The 27,616-nt window shown below is 48.1% G+C and overlaps 1 protein-coding gene and 1 long non-coding RNA gene across 5 annotated transcripts in view; one reads left to right on the top strand and one right to left on the bottom strand.

Moving 5' to 3' along the window:
• The window catches only part of NUDT3 (nudix hydrolase 3), a 109,135-nt gene extending 91,668 nt beyond the window's left edge, over window positions 1–17,467 (bottom strand). Inside the window, exon 1 of one of the 2 annotated variants that reach the window (XM_051854821.3) lies at window positions 17,038–17,467. In XM_051854821.3, coding sequence (XP_051710781.1) covers window positions 17,038–17,136 — 99 coding nt within the window. In that variant the 5' untranslated portion in view covers window positions 17,137–17,467. The remainder of the gene's footprint in view (window positions 1–17,037) is intronic. The other variant, XM_089334079.1, reaches the window with a different exon arrangement.
• Window positions 17,468–17,483: 16 nt separating this feature from the next.
• Window positions 17,484–26,260, top strand: LOC108177419 (uncharacterized). 3 transcript variants are annotated; one of them, XR_001794217.4, is made up of 3 exons: window positions 17,674–17,801; window positions 21,721–21,965; window positions 25,954–26,260. It is a non-coding gene; the product is annotated as an uncharacterized LOC108177419 (long non-coding RNA). The 3 variants fall into 3 exon arrangements; XR_016234661.1 differs by lacking the exon at window positions 21,721–21,965 and having other exon boundaries at window positions 17,484–17,801; XR_016234660.1 differs by lacking the exons at window positions 21,721–21,965; window positions 25,954–26,260 and adding an exon at window positions 20,455–20,827 and having other exon boundaries at window positions 17,601–17,801.
• The last annotated feature ends 1,356 nt before the right edge of the window (window positions 26,261–27,616 follow it).

Raw genomic sequence — 27,616 nt, 5'->3', positions numbered from 1 at the left:
TTTTTACATTTATGGAGCTAACGTTGTAGCATAATTTATTAAGCTCCTGCCTGCAGGGCCAGCATCCCATATGATGCCAGATCGAGTCTAGGCTGTTCCACTTCAGATCCAGCTCCCTTCTAATGTGCCTGGGAAAGCAGTGGAAAATGGGTCCAAGTCCTTGGGCCACTGTACCCATGTGGGAGATCTGCATGGAGTTCTGGATTCCCAGCTTCTGGCCCAGTCTTCCAGCAGAGGGAAGATCTCTGTAACTCTGCTTTTCAAATACATAAATAAATAAATATTTTAAAAATAAATATAACTTTTTAAAAATTTATTTATTTTGAAAGGCAGGGCAGTATAGGCCATAATGGCCAGGGCTGGTCCATGTCGAAGGCAGGAGCATGGAATTCTATCAGGGTCTCCCATGTGGGTCGAAGGGGCCCAAGTACTTCAGTCATCCTTCACTGCCTTCCCAGGACCATTAGCAAGGAGCTGGATGGGAAACAGAGCAGTAGGATTTGAATTGACACTCCAATATGGGACACTGGTGACACAGACTGTGGCTTAACCTACTGTATCACAAACACTGGCCCCAATAAATAATTTTTTTAAATAAAATGACAGTATTTGCATATAACCTATATATACATATGTGTGTGTGTATGTGTGTACACTTTTTTTTCCACTTTATCTGAAAAGCATAGGGACAGAGAGAGAATGAGAAAGAGAGAGAGAGAATGCTTTACTCTCCAAATGCCTGCAATAGCTGGGGCTAGATCAAGCCAATCCAGGCCTCTCAAATGGACGGCAAGGACCCAACTACTTGAGCCATTACCTGCTGCTTCCCAGGAAGCATGTTAGGAGGAAGCTGGATCAAAAGCAGAACTGGCACTCCAGATACAGTCATCCCAAGCAAAGTTTTAACCACTGAGCCACACACTCATGACCTTCCTATATAAATCATCTCAAGATTACCTGTAATACCTAATTCCATGTTAATGTTATGTGAGTAGCTATTAAACTGTATTGTTTTGTGTAAAATGGCCAAAAAGTTGCCACGTATGTAGAGCAAAGACAATTTTTTTTCTTGATTCATGTTTGGTCAAATTCACAGATGCAGAACCCATGGATGTAAAGGGCTGGCTATACTAATTTTTAATAGCACAGAGTATTAATATCATGAAATAAAAAGGTTAGGCAATGAGCATTTCGCCTAGCAGTTAAGATGCCCATGTCCCATACTACAGTACCCAGGTTCAATCCCAGGTTCCAGCTCCTGACTCAAGCTTCTTGCTAATAAAGACCCTGGGAGGCAGCAATGATGGTGCAAGAAAATTGGGTTCCTACCACTATGTGGGAGACCTAGAATATGTTCTTGGCCCCCAGTTTTGGCCCAAGAGGCCCAGCCATTCTGTACATGTGTGGAGTGAACCACTGGATAGGAGTTCTCTGTCTCTGTGCCTCTCAAACTTAAGAAATTTTTTTTCTGAGTAGGTTAGATTTTGAAGGATTTTCCTGGTTTCAGTAGCAGTTTCAAAATCCAAAACCAGCAGTGTTTTCTGCTGAGTTGTTTTCAAGTTCATAGGGATGAGAAAAAGGGTTTCTCTGCCAGACATTAGTTGGATCTTTAAAAAAAAAAAAATGCATTCATTTATTTGAAACGCAGAAGGACAGAGTAAGAGGGAAAGGGAGAGAAGGGGGGATATCTCCCATTCACTGATTCACTCCCCAAATGACCACAACAGTCAGGGCTGAACCAGGCCAAAGCCAGGAGCCAGGAATTCAGTCTGAATCTCTCATATAGGTGAGAAAGGCCTCCCTAGGTACATTAACAGGAGCTGGAATGGGGAGCCAAGCTAGGACTCCAACCCAGACATTCCAATGTGGGATGCAGGCATCCCAACCAGCAGCTGACTACTAGACCACTGCCTGCCCATGGGTTATATCCTCTTAAGTTCTCTGCCAGCACAGAAGTGGGTAGAGAAAGGCAAAGGATAAGAGCTTTCTTTGAAAATCAGGCTTCCAAAGGCTATGAATTTAGGCCTAAGTAGCTAACCCAATGTGCTCCTTCTGGAATATTCTAATTTTGCCACGTAGTCCACCCAAGTCAATCAGGTCTGATCCTGTATAATCCATAAAGCCATCCCTGACGTGGCAGCTTATCACTCATCACAGACTCCTACAAATTCCTAAAACACTCCGCTCCATCCCTTCTCTAGGGACTTTACACTCTCAATCATATCTTGCTAACAGATTAAAGCTTATCAGGGGTGGAGACCGTCCAGCCTGCAGACTGTATAAGGCCTCAAAATCATTCTCTCTGGCTCGAACAACATGACTGTAAGTGGGACTTGAAATTCAATAAATCTATAGCAGGCTAATTTTTAAGTTGGTATTTTTGTATGGCCTGAGTATGATGTTATAAATACACAAATGGCCGTCGGCAATAAAAAGGTTCCCCACCTCTGACTTTGATGCTACATTCTACAAACCTCAAACTCAGTTTAAGCATTCCTTATAAACAATACAATACCATTACCTTTGTAACAGAGAAAAAAAGCCTTTTCAAAGAAAAAGCACTCATAGCACCTGGCAAAGAATAATCCCAAAGCAGCCTTTTTTTTTTTTTTTTTTTTTTTTTTTGACAGGCAGAGTGGACAGTGAGAGAGAGAGAGACAGAGAGGAAGGTCTTCCTTTTACCGTTGGTTCACCCTCCAATGGCCGCTGCGGCCGGCGCATCGCGCTGATCCGAAGCCAGGAGCCAGGTGCTTCTCCTAGTCTCCCATGGGGTGCAGGGCCCCAGCACTTGGGCCATCCTCCACTGCACTCCCGGGCCATAGCAGAGGGCTGGCCTGGAAGAGGGGCAACCGGGACAGAATCTGGCGCCCCAACCGGGTCTAGAACCCGGTGTGCCGGCACCGCAAGGTGGAGGATTAGCCTATTGAGCCGCGGTGCCGGCCCCAAAGTAGCTTCTAATTAAACAGTTGAGCCTATAAAATTGTCGTAAGTATATAATACTAAGCACAGAAACTCACTGAATTATATCCCTAACTCACTATATCAATAAAATCTAACTTTTGTTTTATTATTATCAGAGGCAAACAACAAAAACTACAAAACTGGGAAAGGCACCAACACCACAGTAATAGATGTAAAAGCCCGGATCAGGGCTTAGCACACTCCACGATGAAGTGTGAATCTAACAGCCAAGTCACATCTGCAGAGGAATCAAATGAACACCCTGAGTAAACAAACTTTCAAGTATGATCACAATGACCACATATTTAAAAGCTCTTCATAAATTTAAAAAAAAAAAAAAAAGTAAGGGCCAGCATTGTGGCATAATGGGTTAAGTCTCTTCCTGCAAAGCCAACATCCCATATTAGCCAGTTTAAGAAGCAGATGCTCCACTTCCAATCCAGCTGCTCTCCACTGTACCTGGAAAAGCAGAAGACGGCCCAAGTTCTTGGGCCCCTGCCATCCATGTGGGGGACCTGGAGGTGCTCCTAACTCCTGGATTCAACCTGACCCAGCCTTGGCTATTACAGCCATTTGGGGAGTAAACTAGGGGATGGAAGATCCCTCTCTCCTTCTCTCTCTAACTCTGCCTCTCAAATAAATAAATAAACCATTTTATAAAATAAAGAAATTTGAGGCCAGCGTTGTGGCATAGTGGGTTAAAGTCCCAGCCTGCAGTGCTAGCACCAAGTACCAGCTAATCCACTTTCAATCCAGCTCCCTGCTAATGCGCCTGGGAAAGCAGCAGCAGATGGCCCAAGTCCTGGGCCCCTGCACCCACATGGGAGACCTGGAAGAAGCTCCTGACTTCGGATCAGCCCAGCTCTGACTGTTGAGGCCACTTGGGGAGTGAACCAGTGGATGGAAGACCTCTCTCTCTGTCTCTACCTCTCTCTCTGTAACTCTTTCAAATAAAAATTTTAAAGAAATTTAAAAAGTTTTATGAAAGTATGTAACTTCTCTTAATGCATATTTTATCAGGATTCCTAAATACTCAAGTAACTATCCTTTGTTTTAACAGAAATACAAGCACAACACACCCAAGGAGTTCATATCTACTTGGGTTCATCATTCCTAAGCTGCTCTTACCAAGCACATCGAGATGTGTTAAGTAACCAACCCAGAGTTCAAGCAGCTTTGTAAAAGGACTTTACTGTTCTGTGAACAAAGAAATCAGCTGACTGTACACAAAGAAAGTCTATTTAAGGGATGAATTTGTTTTCATTTTTATGTTTATAATACTCTTGTTTTCTAACAGTTGGTTTTCTACTTGTTTTAGATTTACATTTTTGTATCTTTTGTAATACTTCTTTCACATGCTCTCAGACACCTGGCCTAGAAACTCGTCTCCTCTTGGAAATGCTCACAAAAACACCATCATTAAGACAACCGTTCATGGCACTCAGTTGTTCACTTCCCATTTGGAATAGAATAAAAAGCCGTTTGAAGAGCAAGTATTTGGCCTAATGGTGAATATACTGGGTTAAAATTCCCACATCCCGGAGACCAGGAAGAAGCACCTGGCTCCTCCTGGCTTTGGATCGGCGTAGCTCCAGCCATAGCGGCCATTTCGAGGTGAACCAACAGAAGGAAGACCTTTCTCTCTGTCTGTCTGTCTCTCACTGTCTAATTCTGTGAAATAAAAAATTTTAAAAAAATTTAAAAATTATAAAAAAAAGATTCCCACATCCCGGGGCTGGCATTATGGTGCAGCAGGTAAGGCACCACCTGCAGTGCTGGCATCCCATATGGGCACCGGTTTGAGTCCCGGCTGCTCCACTTCTGATCCAGCTCTCTGGTATGGCCTGGGAAAGCAGCTGAAGATGGCCCAAGTCCTTGGGCCCCTGCACCCACATGGGAGACCAGGAAGAAGCTCTTGGCTCCCAGCTTTGGATCATCTACTCAGCTTGGGCCGTTGCGGCCATTTAGGGAGTGAGTCAGTAGATGAAAGACCTTTCTCTTTCTCTTTCTCTTTCTCTCTTTCTCTCTTTCTCTCTCTCTCTCTCTCTCTCCCTCCCTCCCTCCCTCCCTTCCTCTGCATCTCTATAACTCTGCCTTTCAAATAATAAATAAATAAATAAATCTTTTTTTATTTTTTTGACAGGCAGAGTGGACAGTGAGAGAGAGAGACAGAGAGAAAGGTCTTCCTTTGCCGTTGGTTCACCCTCCAATGGCTGCTGCGGCCGGCGCACCGCGCTGATCCGATGGCAGGAGCCAGGAGCCAGGTGCTTCTCCTGATCCCCCATGGGGTGCAGAGCCCAAGCACTTGGGCCATCCTCCACTGCACTCCCGGGCCACAGCAGAGAGCTGGCCTGGAAGAGGGGCAACCGGGACAGAATCCGGTGCCCCAACCGGGACTAGAACCCGGTGTGCCAGCGCCGCAAGGCGGAGGATTAGCCTAGTGAGCCACGGCGTCGCCTAAATAAATAAATCTTTAAAAAAATAAAACATTCCCACATCCCACGACAGAGTTCCTGGGTTCGATTTCTGGCTGCACTCTGGATTCCAGCTTCCTGATGCACACCTTGAGAGGCAGAAGGTGGCAGCTCAAGTATCTGGTTTCTGCTACCTGTGGCAGACCTGTACTGCATTCCCACTTCCTGGCTCCAGCCCTGACTCAGCCAAATCATTGCAGGCACTTGGGGAGTGAATCGACGAATGGGAACTCTCCTTGTCTCTCTGCCTCTCAAATAAAGAAACAGGGAAGAGGGGGTCCCAAACTCTTAACTCTCCCCATCCTGTCCCTCCCACCTTCACACGCAAAGGAAAGGAGGCAATCTGCAGGGAAACCAGAGCAGCAGCAGGCCCCACAGTCTGACGGCCTCCATCCCCAACATCTCCCACCACCACCCCCCATCCCCGCACCTCATCCTGCACGCCCCTCTGGCCTCCAGCAACACTGTCCACGTCCACGCAGAGCTCATCCCTGCATTGGGAGGTATGTATCGCCCCTCCCTCTGCTTGCCTTTCAGGGGGCCACCAAATCAAAACTTGACAGAACCCCACTCCACTGGCAGCTCTATCACACACTGACTTTCTGCCTGCCACTTCACTGCTCCCTAAAAGCATCATGCTGACTGATGCACTTCCTCACGTACTGGCTCCCCACATCTGTAGCACGTGTGTCCCAAGAGAAAGGGCATTTGTCTGCCTTGTTCACCACTGTTCACCGAAACAGCAGCCAGCAAGGCTTGGGTAAATGAACAGTCTTCCCCGCTCAAAAGATGAGGAAGACCGGAGAAGAGACTCCTGTAGTAGACACACTGCTTTAGGGCCGACATTCTCAAAGTGGATTCAAGGATATTTTCTTCAGTGTTCACCGTATTTCACTCAAAAAATTAACTTTGCATCTCTGTTTCCTTACTAAACTTTAAGTCTGAGGATTTTATTTCTAAGCTTAATTCCTTACTCGTCTTTTATTCACATCATCTTTTTTTTTTTTTGCCTCTTATAGTTCCTTTGTTCTGTTCTGTAAGTTAACATAAATCAAATCTTCAAAACTCATCACCTACAAACTTTTTTTTTAAGGTTTACTTATTTATCTGAAAGGCAGAGTGACACAGAGATACAGGGAGATCTTCCATCCTTCTTTACTCCCCAGAAGGTTGCAGCAGCCACGCCTGGGCCAGGCAGAAGCGTGGAACTTCATCCTGGTCTTTCACATGGGTGGCAGGGGCCCAGGCACCAGGACCTTCCCCCACTGCAACCAGGTGATATGGGATGCTGTGCCCCAACACCAGCCCGTACATCACATTTCTTACACATTTTACCTACATTTAGAACAAAATGCTGATGACAGGGATAGACAACTGGTGCAGCATTTAAGACACATACTAAAGTGCCCACGTTCAAATCCCAGCTCTGCACTTGATTCCAGCTTCCTACTGTAGTGTGCCGTGGGAAGCAGAGGTGATGGCTCAAATATTTGAGTCCTGCCACCCACTTGGGAGACCTGAATTGAGTTTCCAGCTCCTGTTTTGGCCCAACACCCTGAGCATTGTGGGCATATGGGAAGAGAACTAGCAGATAAGAGTATATGCCCTCTGCTGCCAAAAAGAGAAAAAAAAAAAAAAAAGACAGACAGACAGACAGACAGGAAATCTTATGACCATCCCTATCAGCTCCATCTCCAAATAATCCTAATGTTAACTTTTACAGCCCAGATTTGATATACATTCTAGACTATGAACCACTACCAACAAGTCACTGAATGACCACCTCACTGTAGTCTGTATATTTACTTATGCATTGATAAAAGATCTCAGGGTATCATCAAAATTAAAATCCCCTGCCTCTGGACACTGCATCACTAGGGTTGGGGAATCAGTTCGGCATATTAACCAGCCAACAGAAATCCGGCAAGATGGCACAGAACTGCAAGTTCAATGTCTGAAAGAAATCTTAACATCCTATCATAGGACTAGCCACAAAGAAAGATTTACAACCTAATGCACACATACTATAACTGAGTTGATATTCAAGATTAACAGATAGCCTGTCACTTAAGACACTAGAAATAGAGCCAGGGGACTTTTCTGAAACATATTTATCAACACATTACTGTTAAACACTAGCTAGCACTGTGTATTTTGGCCATCAGTTCCACACTACACCATCAGCTGCTGCGCCTTTTTTTTTTTTTTTTTAATTTATTTATTTGAAAGGCAGAGTGGAAGAAACAAAGGGAAATCCTTCACCTGCAGAACAGAAGCCAGGAGCCCAGAATTCAACCCAGGTCTCCTACATGGATGGCAGGGAACCAAGTACTTGAACCATCATCCTCGTTCCCAACCCCCAACTCCCTAACCCATACCCTGGGCAGGGTGCACACTAGCAGGAAGGTGTAATCAGAAGCAGAGCCAGGATTCAAGCCCAGCACTCCAATACAGGATGAAAGGCGCCCCAAACCCTGGCTTAACCACTGCACTGAACACCTACCCCAATATATATTTCTTTGAAAGCAGGAACTGGGGCCAGTGTTGTGGCACTGCAGGAAAAGCTGCCTGCAATGCTAGTATCCCATATAGACATCAGTTCAAGTCTTAGCTGCTCCACTTATGATCCAGTTCCCTGCTAATGGCCTGGAAAAACAGCGGAAGATGGCTCAAGTACTTTGGCCCCTGCCACCCATGAGGGAGACTGGCCTGACTACGCCCTGACCATTATGGCCACTTGGGGAGATAACCAGCTGATGGAAGATCACTAGCTCTGTGTCTCTCCCTCTCTCTAACTCTGACTTCAAATGGATAAATAAACCTCAAAGAGAGAGAGAGAGAGAGACTGTGAGAGATTATGAGAGAAAGAGAGAGAGAGAGGGGAAGGAAGGGAGGGAGGGAGGGAGGGAGGAGGAATTTCAGGGGTTAACTAATTCATTCATACTTCCAACAAATATATTGAGCATCTCTATATCCTAAGCACTAATGATACAGAAGCAGATAAAACAGACAAAATCTCTATCCTCAGAGAACTAGCTTCCATTCTAGTGCTAGCAAATGGGTAATAAACAAATGACACATCTAGTGTCATGCCTAGTTATGTGCTGTCAAGAAAAAAGAAGCATTAGAAACCTACAGTGACAATGGACCGCTGCTATTTTATACTGGGTGATCATTAAAGACGTCTGAAAAGATGCTAACTAAGCAAAGAGCTAAGTAAGGGAGTGAGCCATGCAGAGATATGGGTGACAAGTAGCACAGGGAACTGTGGGGCTGGTAGAGGGATGAGCAGAGAGAAAGAGGTAAGAAATGATGTCAGAGCCACCCGTGCTATGGAAGTCACAGTGAGACGAAACACCACTGCAGTAGAAGTGCCCGGAATGCTGGAAGAATCAGTCCAGAAGCTGGGGCAGAAAAAGATTGGAGGAATAATAGCAGCAACAGGGAGACCAGTTAAGATGACATAGCAGTTAACATCCAGGCAAGAGGCAATACTGGATTAGGCAAGAAAAGCACAATGAAGGCTATTAAAGAAACATAGTTGGATTTAGAATCTCTGCCAGACTGGATGACAGAAAGGGAAAAATCAAGGATGACTCCAAGATTTCTAACTTGAGCAACTGATAGCATAGAGATTCCTTTTACTGAAAGACTATAGGAGACCAAGTATTTTTGTTGTTGCTTTGTTTTCTGGTGGATGGAATCAAATCTTCAGTCTGGGGGCCAGCGCCATGGTGTAGTAGGTTAAGCCTCTGTCCACAGTGCTGGCATCCCACATGGGCATTGCTGGTTCGAGTCCCGTCCCGGCTGCTCCACTTCCAATCCAGCTCCCTACTAATGTGCCTGGGAAAGCAGTGAAAGATGGCCCAAGTCTTTGGGGGCCCTGTACCCACACAGGAAACACAGATGAAGCTCCTGGCTCCTGGCTTCAGCCTGAACCACCCTTGGCCATTGTGGCCATTTGGGGAGTGAACCAGCGGTTGGAGGAGCTCTCTCTGTCTCTCCCTCTCTCACCATAATTCTCACTTTCAAAGAAATTAATCTTTACAAAATAAAAGACTTCAGTTTGGATATCAATATTTGAGATGTCTATCATATATACAAATGAAAATATTGAGTAGATTGTAGGCTATTCAAGTCTTGAAGTCAGGAGAGAGGTCAGGGCCAAAAATAGACGTTTGGAAGTATTCGGTATATTTAAAGATGGGACTGGATGAGATCACCTACTGTATGGGGGCAGGGAGGAGAAGAGGTTCAAAGACTGAGCCCTCATACATTACAATGGGTGAAGTCAGGAAAATGGGGAGGAATACACAATAGCACTAAGAAGGAGCACCAGAAAAGGAGGGGAGAACCAGAGAGAGGTCCTACAAGCACAATGAAGAAAGTGTTTCAAAAAGAAAGGACTGATCAAGTAACATGACAACTGACAACTGGACACTGGATTTAGCAACTTGAAGGTTATCTTACAGACTGGCTTCAAGCAAATGTGGGGGAAAATCCCTAGCTGGAATGAGGTGGGGAGAGAATAGGAAGAAGGAAAGTGGAGACGCCAATTGCAGAAATATTTTGCCATGAAAGGGAAGAGAGAAACGGAATGGTAGATAGAAGAAGGAAATTTAGGGTCAAGGGATAATTTCTTTTCTTAACACTGCTTGCCCTGGGAAGGATAAAGCTAAAAAGGAGACAGTGTGCAAGAGAGGACAACTGTAGGAGTTAGAGGCCTAGAGAGATAGGAGGGAATGGACACAGGGCGGCCGCTGGCTCTGAGGAACCACAGCCTTTTTATCTGTGTATTACCAGGGTCTGGCATGCTGACTAGTCCTTAGTAGGACCCGCAACAACATACGTTTGAGGAATGAATAAACATGTATTCCTCAACATGGGCCCTTCCTTTTTGTAATAGGCTGTGAAGAAAAATACAGTTCGTTTCACAAAGTAGATATACAGCACTATTTTTTTTACAAATGAGAATCCCCAAAAACAGAAAAGCAGGATTGGGACAAGGCATGGTTAAAGAACAAGGGGGGGGGGGGGTGCCAGCATTGTGGAGCAGCAGGTTAAGCCAGTTTGAATCCTGGCTGCTCCACTTTGATCCAGCTCCCTGCTAATGCACCTGGGAAAGCAGCAGAGGATGGCCCAAGTACTTGGGCCCCTGTAACCACACAGGAGACCCTGATGGAGTTATTGCCTCCTGGCTTTGGCCTGGCCCAGACCCAATTATTGTGGACACTTGGGAAGTGAACCAGCAGATGGAAGATCTCCTTCTCTTTCTGTTTCTCCTTCCATTTCTGCTTTCCAAATAAATAAAATTTCCAGGGAGAGAGACAGAGAAAGAGAGACTTGAGCTTGGTTAGGCTGTGACCAGCCTCCAGCCTCCAGCCTCCAGACTATCCCGCAGCCTGATCCTGACCTGTAAACTCAAAACTGTAGGCTGAAATAAACCTTTCCTTTCCCAAGGAACAAAAATTAAAAACTGAGAGGGAGCTATTACAGTCTGACTTCAGACCAGAATTCACATTTTGGGAAGGAGGCAGAAAAGGACACAACAGGAGAAATAACTAACTGGTCCTGGGAAGGCAGAAAGGGAACCACAACAAAACCTCCCAGGAAAGATTTTGAGAAATGAAAAGCAAAAACATCCGGTCATGTGACTGGATCGAGGCATCCATCAAGATCTCACAGGAGCCTTAGACAATGACTGAGATATGCTACAAAAGAACTCTTCAAGGGGCCAGCGCTGTGGCATAGCAGGTAAAGCCACCTCCTGCAGTGCCAGCATCCCATATGGGTGCCAGTTCGAGTCCCGGCCACTCCACTTCCGATCCAGCTCTCTGCTGTGGCCTGGGAAAGCAGTGGAAGATGGCCCAAATCCTTGGGCCCCTGCACCCGCATGGGAGACCCGGAAGAAGCTCCTGAATTCAGATCAGTCCAGCTCCAGCCACTGCAGCCATTTACAGAGTGAACCAGTGGATGGAAGACCTGACTCTGCCTTTCAAATAAATAAATATATTTTTTAAAAAGGGTGGGTGGGTGGGGGGACTCCTCAAGCAGCTTGGGATGGACTGGAAGCCCTGCATCATGGTTATAGCCTCTGGGATTGCCGCCTGAGCCTTACTCCTCTCTCGAGAGTACTGGAAGCTGTGGTCTGTAGTGATGTCCTTCCTCTTGCTCCTCTGGGGCAGTCTGCAGACACACACACTCAGGCCACCAGGGTCTCTGCCCACCGAGGATCTCCAATGCCCATCACCTCCCCATCCAACCTACTGAGCTCAAGTTCTGAGAAAAGCAGCAGCAGCAGCTCCCTCTTCCCAAGGATGCAGGGCTTCTGATGGTAAAGCTCAAGTCAAAGTTTAAAAGTTTCAACCTTTTTTTTTTTTTTTTTTTTTTTGACAGGCAGAGTTAGACAGTGAGAGAAAGAGACAGAGAGAAAGGTCTTCCTTCCGTTGGTTCACTCCCCAAATGGCCGCTATGGCCGGTACGCTGCACCGATCCAAAGCTAGGAGCCAGGTACTTCTCCTGGTCTCCCATGGGGTGCAGGGCCCAAGCACTTGGGCCATCCTCCACTGCACTCCCGGGCCACAGCAGAGAGCTGGCCTGGAAGAGGGGCAACTGGGACAGAATCCGGCACCCCAACTGGGACTAGAACCCGGGGTACCAGTACCATAGGCGAAGGATTAGCCTAGTGAGCCACGGCACCAGCCCACCCTTTTTTTTTTTTTTTAATATTTATTTATTTACTTGAAAGTCAGAGTATGGGGCTGACCCTGTGGCTCACCTGGTTAATCATCCGCTTGTAGCACGAGCTTCCCATATGGGTGCCGGGTTCTAGTCCCAGTTGCTCCTCTTCCAGGCCAGCTCTCTGCTGTGGCCCAGGAAGGCAGTGGAGGATGGCCCAAGTGCCTGGGCCCTGCACCCCCATAGGAGACCAGGAGGAAGCACTTGGCTCCTGGCTTCGGATTGGCGTAGCTCCGGCCGTGGCGGCCATTTGGGGGGTGAACCAATGGAAGGAAGACCTTTCTCTCTGTCTCTCTGTCTAACCCTATCTGTCAAAAAAAAAAAAAAAAAATGGAGTTAACACAGGAGAGGCAGAGAGAGAGAGAGAGAGAGAGGGAGGTCTTCAATTTGCTGGGTCACTCCTCAATTGGCCGCAATGGCTGGCACTGTGCCAATCTGAAGCCAGGAGCCTAGAGCTTCCTCTGGGTCTCCCACACAGGTGCAGGGGCCCAAGGATTTGGGTCATCTTCCACTCTTTCCCAGGCCACAGCAGAGAGCTGGATCGGAAGTGGAGCAGTTGGGACTCAAACCGGTGCCCATATGGGATGCCAGCACCGCAGGTGGTGGCTTTACCTGCCACAGCATCAGCCCCCATCCTTTCTTTTTAAGCACAGTTTTAAGACACAGGTAAATCTAACAGACGCAATCCATGACTACTCATTTAAGATTTTTATTTATTTACTTGAGAGGTAGTTACAGACAGAGAAATGCAGAGCCAGATAGAGAGGTATTCCAACTGCTGGTGCAATGGCCGGAGCTGATCCGAAGCCAGGAGCCGAGAGCTTCTTCCAGGTCTCCCATACAGGTGTAAGGGCCCAAGCACTTGGGCCAAGCCTCTGCTGCCTTCCTAGGCCATAGCAGAGAGATGGATCAGAAGAGGATCAGCCAGGACTCAACCCAGTGCCGCAGGCAGAGCCTTAGTCCACTATGCCACAGCGCCAGCCCTGAGCGCTCATTTTCACCCTGGGTTAAACAAACTCTTTAGGAGCTTTCCCTTTTCCGGGCACCATGATGTCGTCTGACGTACACTCTGCATCACTGACCTTTCTAAGAGTATCTCACACTCCTAGACAGTTCAGGATCTAAAATGCCTGTGTTGATGATGGCTCAAGTATCTGTGCCCCTGCCACCCATGTGGGAGATCCAGACTGAGTTCCTGGTTCCTGGTTTCAGCCTGCCCAGTTTTGGCTATCACAGGCATTGGGGAGTATACCAGCAGGTGGAAGTTCTTTCTAAAAATTAAGAAAAAATTTTAATGCCTGTATTACATTCTCCACTCTACTGATGTAAAGAAGTGTCTCTCACTTCTGTCAGACTCCAAAAAAGAAAGGAATGGGGAGAAGGGAAAATGGAATGATGTAAGAAGGCCAAGGTTGAACAACATGACAGAAAATGAATGTTCTAGTACCCAATTCAGAATAATCAAAACTTATTCAAGAAGGATGTTCCAGTCTTCCATACTACTAATGATGAAGTAGCAAGTGGAGACTATGACAGATTGAAAATATTTATTTGCTAATCTTTGTAGTATGAATCTATTGTTGAAATGCCAGCTGTCTTTCTTTCATATACCACACCCATAACAACTAACCTCTTTCCCAAGTCCTGATTTCTAGAAAGAACAAAAACCTGAAAACCTTCACAAAGTAATCTATGTACAGAATACATCTACACTTTTAAGAGCCCCTGTCCAATCTGCCCAGTTTACGTTTCTATATGAGATGTGATTTATTTTAATGACTTGCATTTATAATCTCTCCAAAGCATTTGAAACACTTCTCACAAACCTGTTCTTCTTATCTGAAATTCACTAGCTTACACTATATTTCACTGCCTGATTGTAACAAGTATGAGCATAAGCAGACACAGAAATAAATACAACTGACTCTTCATAAGCAAAAATCCCATGGCTAAAGGCTCCATGGCTGGGGTGTATCAGCCCAAGCAGCGTGCGCGGGACCTCACCGGTACGCCAAGCTGGTTAAAGGGCAACTGGTTAAGAGACTGTCCACTGTCCATCAGGTTCAAAGTGCCGCAATGAATTATGTTACTACAAATGCCCCAAACTTGAGGTTTTAATTTACCAAAATACTGGTAATACTGAGAAGAACTTTTAAATGTGGGATTTTTTCTGTTAATTCTTGTTATAAACAGGGAAAAACAGCCAGAGGTTTGGTCTGTTTGCTCTCTGAGCTCCCTCCTTGCTCGCTGTATTACAGGGCCCCGTGCTCATTGAATGCTCCATAAACTCGCTAACTATGTTCACACATCCTAACCTGGATCGGAATTTCAACTGCCCTCACTGCTGGCCTGTAAATAGGTTTCTAGGGCTGAAAAAACAGAACGCTAACGGGTTTGACTGACGGTCAATTATCCTCTCATAGTTTCATCTCTTTTTCTTCACATTGTATGTATGTTTCCTGACATTGGTTAATTAAATTTAAAAATCAAGGTCCTGGCTATACTTAGATTACAGTTGCATTAACACTAATAATATTCTATAAACTACTCCATCTTGATTATAGCCATTAGTGCTCATTAAAAACCAAAACTGGGCTGAATGTCCCATTATGTTTGAATCCCACATTCCCACAATGTGTGGCAGTTAATACTTCCAGTCTTTGGCACGTCTACTGAGAACATAAAAGTTCTCCTGGAACTAACAAATTACTTCCCTTCCAACACAATTATATAATCTGAGTGCTGAACAGCACCCTAGAGATTATGCTGTGGTCCAAAATCCCTCTCAATTAAAGGACCTCATCTATAAGTACTGGGGAGGGGGGGGATGCTTATCTTTAGATCACATATGACACAGTGCTATCTATACCCACAGTAGGCCCTTTAATACATTCATGTTTAATTGAACTGAGCAAGTCTAAAATGGGCTCATTTCATTAATTTTCTTGGTCTGCCCAGGCTTCAGCTGCAACACTCACTGAATGTATAATTAAAGACTTGCATGATTATTCTGCTCATTAACCAATGTTCAAAAAGAAATGCACTAAAGCAAACTCCATGATCATTCAAATGTTTTAATCCACTACAGAGACTTGTTTCATAGCTTAAAAATTTAAGCTCGTAAAAGGCAAGTCCTAGGCCTGGTCTGACTTCCAAGAGGCAGCGGCGTAGCCTAAACACGCAACTAAGCACGCAACATGAACACTGCTATGCACACAATAAAACTTTAACAGAACATGGAGAGACAAGACTTCGTTAATTTGTTTATGAAAAAGGAGTTGTAATTCACCCAGAATATTCACGTGTTTTCAATTTCAAGTGTGCTTTTTAAAACATAGTCTTGCATCATTCATACAACTAAATTACATACCCTACTACTTATAATTGGGGTGCTCACAGACTTAACTCCCATAGTGTAGGAAGACATGCTATTATGCTAATTCATCTTCCTTCCAGTTAACAGCCTGCGATCCCATCTGATATCCCATAATATGATATGATAATGAGGAGAACAAAGACTGCAGCAGTAACCGCTACCAATCATATTTACTTCTCTTCACTATCTATTCCAAAACAGGCATAATTACTGCCCACTATCACTATTACACTGCATCCGCTTTGGGGGACTTTTATAATGTATACTAGGACCCAAAGTATCTATTTCTAAATCTCCTTTCCTTCTCTTTCGCTAAAAGGAGGGTACCCATGAGATGGCCCGACACCACCATTAGCGCTGCACTAATTTTCCTCAGGTAGTAATTTACATGCCCACTTCCTCCTAAACATTTCTGGACAGCAACGCCTGGTAATCCATCTGTCTCTTTCATCACAGCTCCTTTTCATAACTAACGGGTCGAGTTCCTCTCCCCCATTTCAACACCGAGGCGCTGTCCCGCCGCCCCGCCACCTCAGCCCACTGGGGAACGCCAGAATCCAACAGATTGAATTTCCCTGTCTTTCATTGTTTCCACCCTAACTGCCATTTTACCACCGCGCTCACAGGAGACAAGCATTCCCACAGGCATCTCACGAATTTCCAAAGCAGCTATTCTTTGTGGATTTACAAACCATGGGCCCTCTCTGAATTCCCTCCATCACCACAGAAACGGCTTTGGGAAGCTGAGATTTTTTTTTTTTTTCCTCAGTACCCTAAGCAAAAAAGAGACTGTTCTCAAACATTTCTGTTGTCCTAGCAGAGGAGGAATGTCAGGGCCCAGATCTCCAACAATCCTTTCGGTCTTTCCAAGCAAAAGGAAACATTTTCAGTCCGCAAAGATTATTTTATCAGATGCCTTTTCTTCTCAGGCTACCCCTTCGGGGCTAGCCAGCGCGCTGTAAATCAAACAGTGGCTCTGGCCGGTGCACAACGCCCTCCATCTTCCCCCCACCCCCCGGCGCTCAGACACACCTAATCCCTCGGCAAACCCCAAATCGGCCCAAGAACGGGACGATTTCTCCGCCACAAAGGCCGGCCTGCGCCTCGTGCGCTGCGGCCTCCGCACACATGTGCCGGGCTGACAAGCGACGAGCTGCCCTTCCTGGATCCGCGCTGTGGCCTGGGCCGAAAGCCACGCTCCTCCCGGGCCGCTGCCGACTCCGGGTGACAGGCGGCCGGCCCCGAGCGCCCCGCCGCAAGCTGGCGTCCCCCTCCGGCCGCCGCCGCACGGAGCCACTTCCCCTCCGCCCCGCCGTCCGCGCTCCGGACCTCCACCCCCACCACCCCTCGATTTCGCCCCGCAGGGAAGTCCGTCGGAACCTCCCCGGGGCCGAGCGGGGCGCCCTGGCCGCGGCCCGGGCACACCCTCCCGCGGCGGCCGCGCCCCCCGCGCCCGCGCCCCCCAGCCCGCGAGGCCCGGCGCCTCACCTCCTCCTCGCTCTCGCTGCGGAAACAGAGGCACGCGGCCCGCTTCTTGTAGCCGTCGCCGTCATAGGTGCGGGTCTGGTTCGACTTGAGCTTCATCATCCTCCGGGCCCGGGGTGGGGGTGCAGTGCGGGTCGCGGGAGTCGAGGGGTGGGGAGCCCGCTCCTGACGGCCGCGCGCGCGCGCGCCCCCGGCTCGGTCAAGGAAGCAGGGAGAGAGAAGCCGCTTCTCTGCTACACGGCTCCGCCGCTGGCCCGCCGCGGCCGCCTCATTCCCCCCGGCCCAGGTCCCGCGCCGTTGCCGCCGCCACCGCCGCCGTCACGGCTGCCGTCGCCGCTGCCGCCACGGCCGCCGCCCCCTCTGCCGCCGCCACCCCCGACGACGACCACGCCGCCATCTTGGGCGCGCTGCGTCAGCGGCGTAAGGCCGCGCCGGCCTGCGGGACGGCCGCGCGCTCACAGCGCAGACCGCGTTCGGGAATAGCGCCCTCCCAGCCCGCGCGGCGTAAACGAGCGTCTGGAATGAGAGGGCCGGGCGACTCCAGGCTGCCGCTACGCGAGCAGCGTAGGCGTGGGGGACCGTGGGCGCGCGCGGAGGAAGCGACGGAGATAAGATGCGGGAGGGCGCGGGGCGGGGATTCCCGCGGGACTGCTGCACGGGGCAGCGGGGCAGAAGCGGAGACTTGGCCAAGGTCTCTGCGAGTCCGCGGCAGAGGATGATCCAAGGTCATGTCCTCTGGCCTTTCGCCTTGCCTGTGTGGGGAGAAGGTAAGGGAGGAGGTGTGGAGGGAGAAAATGGTATGCAATTAAACACTACAGAGAGTGCAGCCTGAGAGATCTGTTTGCCCCAAATCTTGGGAAGTGAGGGGAGCATCCCCCGCTGCCCGTTGAGGTGACAGCCTGAAGTTAGGGAGGTCTTAATGGGTTGGCGCATGTCGTCCATGCAATCCTTTGTTGGTGCAAAAATCAAGTGCTTCCGCTGAAGTTGAACCAGAGAGCAAGAAGGGGTGTGTGTGTACGTATGGGTATGCACGGATCAATCATAAATCATAAAACATCATCATTCCTGGCAATAAACGAGGAACATGTGTCGTGGAGGTCAGACAGCTTCTCCGGAAAAAGATACAGACTGAAGCTCTCCAGGAAGGAGAAATATGTTGTGATCTGCGACTGTCCACAGCAACCAGACCTATCCTGCCCGGGGCTAGCGTTGCCATAAACATACAGAACTTTTCCTGCAGGATTTGGCTGTGAATGTTTATTATTGCCCTTATTTTTAATTTGCTTCTATTTTAGCGTAATCAAAAAGGTCAGGATTTAAAACCAACAAACCTGGTTGGAACCTCGATTACATCATTTTTTTTATTTTTTATTTTTTATTTATTTTTTTTTTTTGACAGGCAGAATGGACAGTGAGAGAGAGACAGAGAGAAAGGTCTTCCTTTGCCGTTGGTTCACCCTCCAAAGGCCGCCGTGGCCAGTGCGCTGCGGCCGGCGCACCGTGCTGATCCGATGGCAGGAGCCAGGTACTTATCCTGGTCTCCCATGGGGTGCAGGGCCCAAGTAAAACAGGGATACTAAGCTTGCTTGGCCTCTGCACATGGTAGACACCAAAGTTATTGCAGCTAATGTTGGCACTGCTCTCAACCCTTGTTATATAGGTGGAGTTTCTTTTGTTAAATATACTTTTTAAAGATTTATTTATTTGGGGGCTGACTCCATGGCTCACTTGGTTAATCCTCCGCCTGCGGCGCCAGCATCCCATATGGGCCCCAGGTTCTAGTCCCGGCTGCTCCTCTTCCAGTCCAGCTCTCTGCTGTGGCCCGGGAAGGCAGTGGAGGATGGCCCAGGTGCTTGGTCACCTGCACCTGCATGGGAGACCAGGAGGAGGCACCTGGCTCCTGGCTTCAGATCGGCATAGTTCCGGCCGTGGCGGCTATTTGGGGAGTGAACCAGTGGAAAAGGAAGACCTTTCTCTCTGTCTCTCTCTCTCACTGTCTATAACTCTACCTGTCAAATAAAAAAATCTTAAAAAAAAAAAAAGATTTATTTATTTGAAAAGCAGAGTTACACAGAGAGAGAACAAGACCTTCCATTCTGTGGTTCACTCCCCAAGTAGCCACAACAGCTGGAGCTGGGCCGATCTGAAAGCCAAGAGCCAAGAGTCTCTTCCAGGTCTCCCATGTGGGTGCAGGACCCCAAGCACTTGGGCCATCTTCCACTGCTTTCCCAGGCACATTAGCAGGGAGCTGGATCTGAAGTGGAGCAGCCAGGACCCAAACCAGTGTCCGTATGGGATGTGGATGCCCTTTTTTTTATTTTTTTTTTATTTTTTGACGGGCAGAGTAGACAGTGAGAGAGAGAGAGAGAAAGGTCTTCCTTTTGCCGTTGGTTCACCCTCCAATGGCCGCCACAGCCGGCGCGCTGCGGCTAGTGCATGGCGCTGATCCGATGGCAGGAGCCAGGTGCTTCTCGTGGTCTCCCATGGGGTGCAGGGCCCAAGCACTTGGGCCATCCTCCACTGCCTTCCCGGGCCACAGCAGAGAGCTGGCCTGGAAGAGGGGCAACCGGGACAGAATCCAGCACCCTGACCGGGACTAGAACCCGGTGTGCCGGCGCCGCAAGGCAGAGGATTAGCCTAGTGAGCCGTGGAGCCGGTGGGGATACACTTTACCTGCTAAGCCACAACACCAGCCCTTAAATATATTTTTTTTTCTTTCTTTCTTTTTTTTTTTTTTTTTTGACAGGCAGAGTGGATAGTGAGAGAGAGAGACAGAGAGAAAGGTCTTCCTTTGCCGTTGGTTCACCCTCCAATGGCCGCCACGGCCGGCGCGCTGCGGCCAGCGCACCGCGCTGATCCGATGGCAGGAGCCAGGAGCCAGGTGCTTTTCCTGGTCTCCCATGGGGTGCAGGGCCCAAGCACCTGGGCCATCCTCCACTGCACTCCCTGGCCACAGCAGAGAGCTGGCCTGGAAGAGGGGCAACCGGGACAGAATCCGGCGCCCCAACCGGGACTAGAACCTGGTGTGCCGGCGCCGCTAGGCGGAGGATTAGCCTAGTGAGCCGCGGCGCCGGCCTAAATATATATTTTTAAATTTTATTTGAAAAGCAGAGTTACAGAGAAAGATGGGTATTCCATCTGCTAGTTCTCCCCCAAAATGGGCTCAACAGCCAGAGCTGGGCCACACGAGGCCCGGAGCCCAAGCACGTGGTCCAACTTGTGCTGCTTTCCCAGGCTCACTAACAGGGAGCTTGATTGGAAGTGAAGCAGCCGGGACTCAAACCAGTGCTTACTGAATGTGGTAGGCAGCTCAACCCGCTGTATCACAATGCTGACCTTGAGATGTGGAATTTCTTATCATTTTGGTCAAACCCCCTGCAACAGAATTCCCAAACGTAGTCATTTTGTTTGTCTTTCTAGCTTTCTCCTGAATTAAAAGATGCCTCTGGGAGCTATGGCTGTGGTGTAGAAGATTAAACCTCTGCCTACAGTGTCTGCATCCCATATGGGCGCCAGTTCAAGTCCCAGCTGCTCTACCTCTGATCCAGCTCCCTGCTAAAGTGCCTAGGAAAGTCACAGAAGGTGCCCTGATGCTTGGGCCCCTGCACCCATGTGGGAAATCCAGAAGCACCTCCTGTCTCCTGGATTCGGCCTGGCCCAGCCCCGGCCATTGCAGCCATTTGGGGAGTAAACCAGTTAGATAGAAGATCTCTCTTGCTCTGTGTGTCTCTCTGTCTCTCTCCTTCTCTCTATATCTCTGCCTTAAGTAAATAAATAAAAAAAAGAATCAAAAGTTCCATTTGTAGAAACACACTGTCAAACATCCGAAAAATCCAGGGGACATAAAGAGCATGAAATCATGGATGGCTTTGAGCACATTCTGTAGACATCGCTACCCTGCCTTTTTTTTTTTTTTTTTTTTTTGCCTTTTACCCATGTCATTCAGTTTTTTTTTTTTTCTTTTAAGATTTATTTATCTATTTGAAAGTCAGAGTTACACAGGGAGAGAAGAGGCAGAGAGAGAGGTCTTCCAAACGCTGGTTCACTCCCCAGTTGAGCACAATGGCCAGAGCTGCACTGATCCAAAGCCAGGATCCAGGAGCTTCTTCCGGGTCTCCCACGTGGGTGCAGGGGCCCAAGGACTTCGGCCATCTTCTACTGCTTTCCCAGGCCATAGCAGAGCTGGATCGGAAGTGGAGCAGCCAGGACTCAAACTGGTGCCCCATGGGATGCCGACACTGCTTTCCCCGCTATACCACAGTGCTGGCCCCATTCAGTTTTTCATTCCTTTTTTTTTTTTTTGGACAGATAGGGTTAGACAGTGAGAGAGAGACAAAAGGTCTTCCTTCCTTGGTTCACCCCCAAAATGGTCGATACTGCTGGCACGCTGCGCTGATCCGAAGCCAAGAGCCAGGTGCTTCCTTCTGGTCTCCCATGTGGGTGCAGGGCCCAAGCACTTGAGCCATCCTCCACTGCCTTCCTGGGCCACAGCAGAGAGCTGGACAGGAAGAGGAGCAACCAGGACAGAATCCAGTGCCCCGACCGGGACTAGAACCCAGGGTGCCAACGCCGCAGGCAGAGGATTAGGCTAATGAGCCGGGGCGCTGGCCTCATTCCATTTCTAAGTGCTACTTATAGGCTGGTGTGGAGATGTACATCAACCATGTTCCCATTTCCCGTCGTTAGGTCAGGCTGTGTCCTTCGACGCTAGAACCGCATCAGTGAACTTCCGCACAGAGAAATCTGTGTCTGTGTCTCAGGCGGCTCCTGAGACACGGTGAGGAGAATGGAACGTGTTGTGATTTGCTGCCTCTTGCCGGAGCCTCCCTGGGAAGGTTGCAGTCAGACTCTGCGCTGGACTGTGTGCCTCTTTCTTAAGGTTGAGAGCACAACGACGAATGGCGTTCCTCCCTCAGTCCCTCGGAGTCCAGGTAATAAGCAAGTTAGATTGTAACCTTCCTGAAGGTGAAGACTGCCATTTACAGCCACGTCCCCACGTCTTAGCACCTGACCTTGTCCAAAGGAAGCACTCTGGAATGGGGCGGGGATGTGGAGAAGCAGATTAAGCCACAGCTGGGTTGCCTGCACCCTGTATCCGCGCGTCCTGATGTGGCCATGGAGATCCAGCTTCCCGCTAAGGCCTCAGAGGCAGCAGGTGATGGCTCAGGTGATTGGGCCCAGAGGGGAGTGAGCAACAGATGGAAGCTCTCTCTCTCTCTCTCTCTCTCCCTCTCACTCACTCACTTGCTCTCTCTGCCTTTCAAAAAGATGAACATAAAGTTTCCTTTCGTTACTTTTTAAAGAAGATTCATTTAGGGGCCAGCACTGTGGCATGGTGGGCTAAACATCTTCCACCTGTGGCGCTGGCATCCCAGATGGGTGCCATTCAAGTCCCGTCTGCTCCTTTTCCGATCCAGCTCTCTGCTATGGCCTGGGAAATCGGTAGGTGGTGGCCCAACTCTGGCGCCCCTGCACTGCGTGGGAGACCTGGAGAAAGCTCCTGGCTTCAGATCAGCCAAACTCTTGGCCATTTTGTGAGTGAATCAGTGAATGGAAGACCTTTCTCTCTGTCTTACTCTCTCTGTCTGTAACTCTACTTCTCAAATAAATAAGTAAAATCTTTTTAAAAAGGAAGATTCTTTTATTGATTTATTTGTTTGAAATAGCAACAAAAGGCAGTGGTTAAGATACCACTTGGGGGTGGGGCAGGGCAACACTTGGCACAGTGTGTTAAGCTGCTGCCTGCAACACCAGCATCCCATATGGGCACCAGTTCAGGCCTCTGCTGCTCCACTTCCGGTCCAGCTAATTTGCTTGAGAAAGCAGCAGAAGATGGCCCAAGTGTTTGGGCCCCTGCACCCACATGGGACACTTGAATGGGGCTCCTGCATCCTGGCTTCAGCCTGACCCAGCCGAGGCTACTGCAGCCATCTGAGGAACGAATTAGCAGATGGAAGCGCTCTCTCTCTCTCGCTCTCTCTCTCTCTGTGTAACTCTGATTTTCAAGATGGATCCTAGGCTTTCAATTTTAATCAAAACTATACTTGAAAAAATAAATAGCCAAGTAACAGACAGTGACAAAGATACTCACAAGAGATACTAGTAACCAAGGTCTCTATCCAATAAGTACAAAGGACTCTTGCTATTTAATAACAAAAAAAAAAAATTTAAATGGCAGAGTGGAGTCAGGCATTGTGATGCTGCAGGATAAGCCAACACTTGCCCATCCCATATCAGAGTACCAGTCTGGGCCGGCGCCGCGGCTCAATAGGCTAATCCTCCGCCTGCGGCTCCGGCTCACCAGGTTCTAGTCCCGGTCGGGGCTCCGGATTCTGTCCTGGTCGCTCCTCTTCCTGTCCAGCTCTCTGCTGTGGCCCGGGAGTGCAGTGGAGGATGGCCCAAGTGCTTGGGCCCTGCACCCCATGGGAGACCAGGAGAAGCACCTGGCTCCTGGCTTTGGATCAGTGTGGTGTGCTGGCCACAGCACGCCGGCCACAGCGGCCATTGTGGGGTGAACCAACAGAAAAAGGAAGACCTTTCTCTGTCTCTCTCTCACTGTCCACTTTGCCTGTCCAAAAAAAAAAAAAAAAAAAGTACCAGTCTGAGTCCCGGCTACTCTGCTTCTGAGCAGGTTTCTTGCTAATTCATCCTGGAAGCCTGCAGATGATGGGTCAAGCACTTGGATCACTGCCTCCCACATGGGAGACAGGGTGGAGTTCAGAGATCTGGGTTAGCACTGGGCCAGCCCTGACTGTTGCAGGCATTTAAGGAGTGAACCAGCAAATGGAAGACATTGGTCTCCATCTCTTGCGTCTCGCTGTCACTGTCACTCTCACTATCTCAGTCTCTTGCTATTGGTTTGCCTTTTTTTTTTATTTATTTGATTTTTATTTAATGAATACATTCTTACATAGATACAACTTTAGGAATATAGTGGTTCTTTCCCCCATACTCCGGTTTGCCTTTCAAGTAGTTTTTTTTGTTTTTAGTGTACCAGCATTTTTTAAGGTCTATTTTGTATTTATTTGAAAGGCTGAGTAAGAGAGAGGGACAGACCAAGTGAGAAAGATCTTCCATCCACTGGTTCGCTCCCTAAATGGCCAAAATAACCAGGGCTGGGTTGGGTCAAAGCCAGGAATCCAAAACTCCATCTGGTTCTCCCACATGGGTGGCAGGAGCCCAAGTACTCGGGGCATCATCTACTGCTTTCCCCAGTACATTAGCAGGAAGTTAGATCAGAAATGGAGGGGCCTGCGCTGTGGCTCAGTGGGTTAATGCCCTGGCCTGAAGCACCAGCATCCCATATGGGCGCCGGTTCCAGTCCCTGCTGCTCCTCTTCTGACCTGGCTCTCTGCTATGGCCTGGGAAAGCAGTGGAAGATGGCCCAAGTCCTTGGGCCCCTGCACCCTCATAGGAGACCCAGAAGAAGCTCCTGGCTCCTGGCTTCGGATCAGCGCAGCTCCAGCCGATGTGGCCAATTGTGGAGTGAACCTTCGGATGGAAGACCTTTCTCTCTCTCTCTGTGTGTGTGTGTGTGTGCGCGTGTAACTCTGACTTTCAAATAAATAAATATTAAAAAAAAAAAAAAAGAAATGGAGCAGTAGGGACTCGAACCAGCACTCCAATGCAGAATGCCATCACCGCAAGTGGCAATTTAACCCGCTGTACCACAACACCAGCCCCTCAAAGACTAAAATCAACAAAAAGTACACATTTAAAAAAAAGTCAAAACCAGGACTGGCATTGTGGTGTAGCAGGTTAGGCAGACATTGTGACGCCAGCATTCCATATCAGAGTACCAGTCGGAATCCCAGCTGCTCCACTTCCAATCCAGTTCCCCACTAATGCACCTGAGGAAGCAGCGGAAGATGACCCAAGTGCCTGGGACCCAGATAGAGTTGCTGGCTCCTGGCTTTTGCGTGGTCCAAACCTGGCTGTTGTGGCCATCTGGGGTGTGAAGCAGTGGATGGAAGATCTCTCTGTGTCTCTCCTTCTCTGTAACTATGCCTTTCAAATGAATAAATCTTTAAAAATAAAGTCAACATTTGTTTAAAGCGGTAAAGTATTTGAAGATACTTCATGAAGAAAAATGATCAGTAAGCACAGTGTTCAATGTCACTGGTAATCAGTGAAATGCAAGTTCAACTGTAACGAGACTTTGCTACGTCTCTACTGGAATGGCCAAAATTAAAAATGCTGACAGCATCAAATCTTGGTGAGAATGCTGAGCAACCAGAACTCTCATACGCTGGTGTCAAGAATGTTCCGTGGTACAAACACTTGAGAGAAGTGTTTGGTGGTGTCTGATAAAGTGAAACAGTATCCACCTCACAACTCAGTGAGTCCATGTCTGGGTGTACTTACCCAATGCGGTAGGCAGAATAAGGCCCGCACCGAAGACGTCCACGTCCTACGCCCCAGAATTTGCGACTACGGTACCTTGCTTGGGAAAAGGGACTCTAATGATGTGATTAAGGATCTTGAGGTGGGGATAGAATTGCATATCATCTGGGTGGGCCCAGCGTGATCACAGGGGTCCTATAGGGAAAGAAGGCGATAGAATAGTCAGACTGAAGAATACAATGATAGGGACTGAGATCAGAAAAAGCTTTAAAGGTGCCGTGAGGTGTGGGTGCTTGGGGTTAAGGTGCTGCTTGGGATGCCCCCTGAGTTCAAGTCCCAGCTCTGCCTCTGCTCTACCATCCTGCAAACGCCCACACTGGGAGGCAGCAAGTGATGGAAGGCTCAGGTGGTTGGGTGCCTACCCTGCACATGAAAGACTGGCATTGAGTTCCTGGCGCCTCGTTTCCACCTGGCCCAGCCCCAGCTCTTGCAGGCATTTGGGAGTGAACTAGTGTGTGGAAGATTCTCTAATGAAAATAAATAAAATGTTCAGAGGTGCTATGTTGCTACCTCTAGGATGAAGGGAGGAGCTACGGACTGCAGGTGGCTTCCAGAAGGTGGAAGAGATGAGAAACAGATTCTCCTCCAAGCTGCCAGGACGAATGCAGTCCTGCTGACCCATGTTGGAACTGGGCCATCAGAAGTGTAAGGTAATAGATGTGTGTGGCTTTAGGCCTCTACATGTGTGGTAATTGTCACAACAGCAATTGGAAATCAGCAAATGCAATCAGCAAAAGTGAAAACACTGGTCTCCAAAAAGGCTTTTACAAAATGGTCTTTCAAATAAATAAATCTTTTTAAAAATAAAAATGAATAAACTCTAGTATATCTTTGCAATAGAATACTATTCCGCAATAAAAAGGAGCAAACTTTTGATATATGCCATATCCATGGATGAATCTCAATGTATTATGCCGAACAACAGAAGCCAGATTCAAGAACACGTATTATATGTCTCTATTTGTCTGACGTTCTGGAGCATTACAGAGACCAAGGACAGCGACTGTCAGGGGGACTGGCCACAGGAGAGCAGCGTGGGCGAGCTTCTCGGCGTATAAAAGATCTATAGCTTCACATGGCGATGGTTACATGACCATACAAGGGTCAAGTTCATGGAGGGGGTGGTCTTTGGCACAGTGGTAAAAATGCCTTTTGGAATATGCACATCCCATATCAGAATGTTGAAGTTTAAGTCTTGGCTCCACTTCCAATTCCAGCTTCTTGCTAATGCAGACCTTAGGAGGCAGATAATGGCTCAAATACTTGGGTCTCTGCCACCACAAAGGAAGACCTGTGGAGTTGCCGCCTCCTAGCTTCAGCCTGGTCCAACCCTGGCTGTTCGGGCATTTAAGGAGTAAATCAGTGGATGGAAGATCTTTCTCTCTCTGCTTTTCAAATAAAATGAAAATAAATAAATAATAATAAAGCTCATGGAAAATTAGATTATCAAAAAACTATGTATGCCTGGATTTTAAAAAATGTTTGCACCAAAATAACATTTTTAAAGTTAACATTGTTTATTTGTTTGCTTGACTTGAGAAGCAGAATTACAAAGAGAGGAGAACAGACAGAGAGGTCTTCTATCCACTGGTTCACTCCCCAAATGGCCATGCTGGCCAGAGCTGGGCCAATCTGAAGCCAAGAGCCAGGAGTTTCTTCCAGGTCTCCCAAAACATGAGTAAGGGGCCTAAGCATTTGGGCCATCTTCCACTGATTTCCCAAGCCATAGCAGGGAGCTGGATCAGAAGTAGAGCAGCTGGGACTCAAACTGGCACCCTTTTGAGATGATGGTGCTACAGTCAGATGCTTAACTTACTAAGCCACAGTGCCAGCCACACTTATTTAATTTTTTTAAAGTTTTATTTATTTGAAAGGCAGAGACAGAGAGGGAGTGTGTTGTGGGGGTGGGGGGTGAGAGAGAAAGAGAGAGAAATAGACCCAGATCTCCTCCCATCTGCTGGTTCACTCCTTAAATATCCAAGGCTGACCCAGGTCAAAGCCAGGAACCCAGAATTCAGTCCACATCTCTCATGTGGGTGGCAGGGACCCAACTACTTGAGCTATCACTGCTGCCGCCCAAGGCATTAGCTGGGATTCAAATCCAGGCACACCAGTATGGGTTGTGGGCATCCCAAGTGGTATTGTATCTGCTCTACCAAATGCCCACCCCCTAAATTTA

The sequence above is a fragment of the Oryctolagus cuniculus genome, chromosome 5, assembly GCF_051225735.1.
Source record: "Oryctolagus cuniculus isolate XC-2025 breed Fujian yellow rabbit chromosome 5, ASM5122573v1, whole genome shotgun sequence".
Lineage (NCBI taxonomy): Eukaryota > Metazoa > Chordata > Mammalia > Lagomorpha > Leporidae > Oryctolagus > Oryctolagus cuniculus.
Note: the sequence above shows the minus strand (reverse complement) of the source record. Positions and strands in the feature narration are given on the sequence as shown.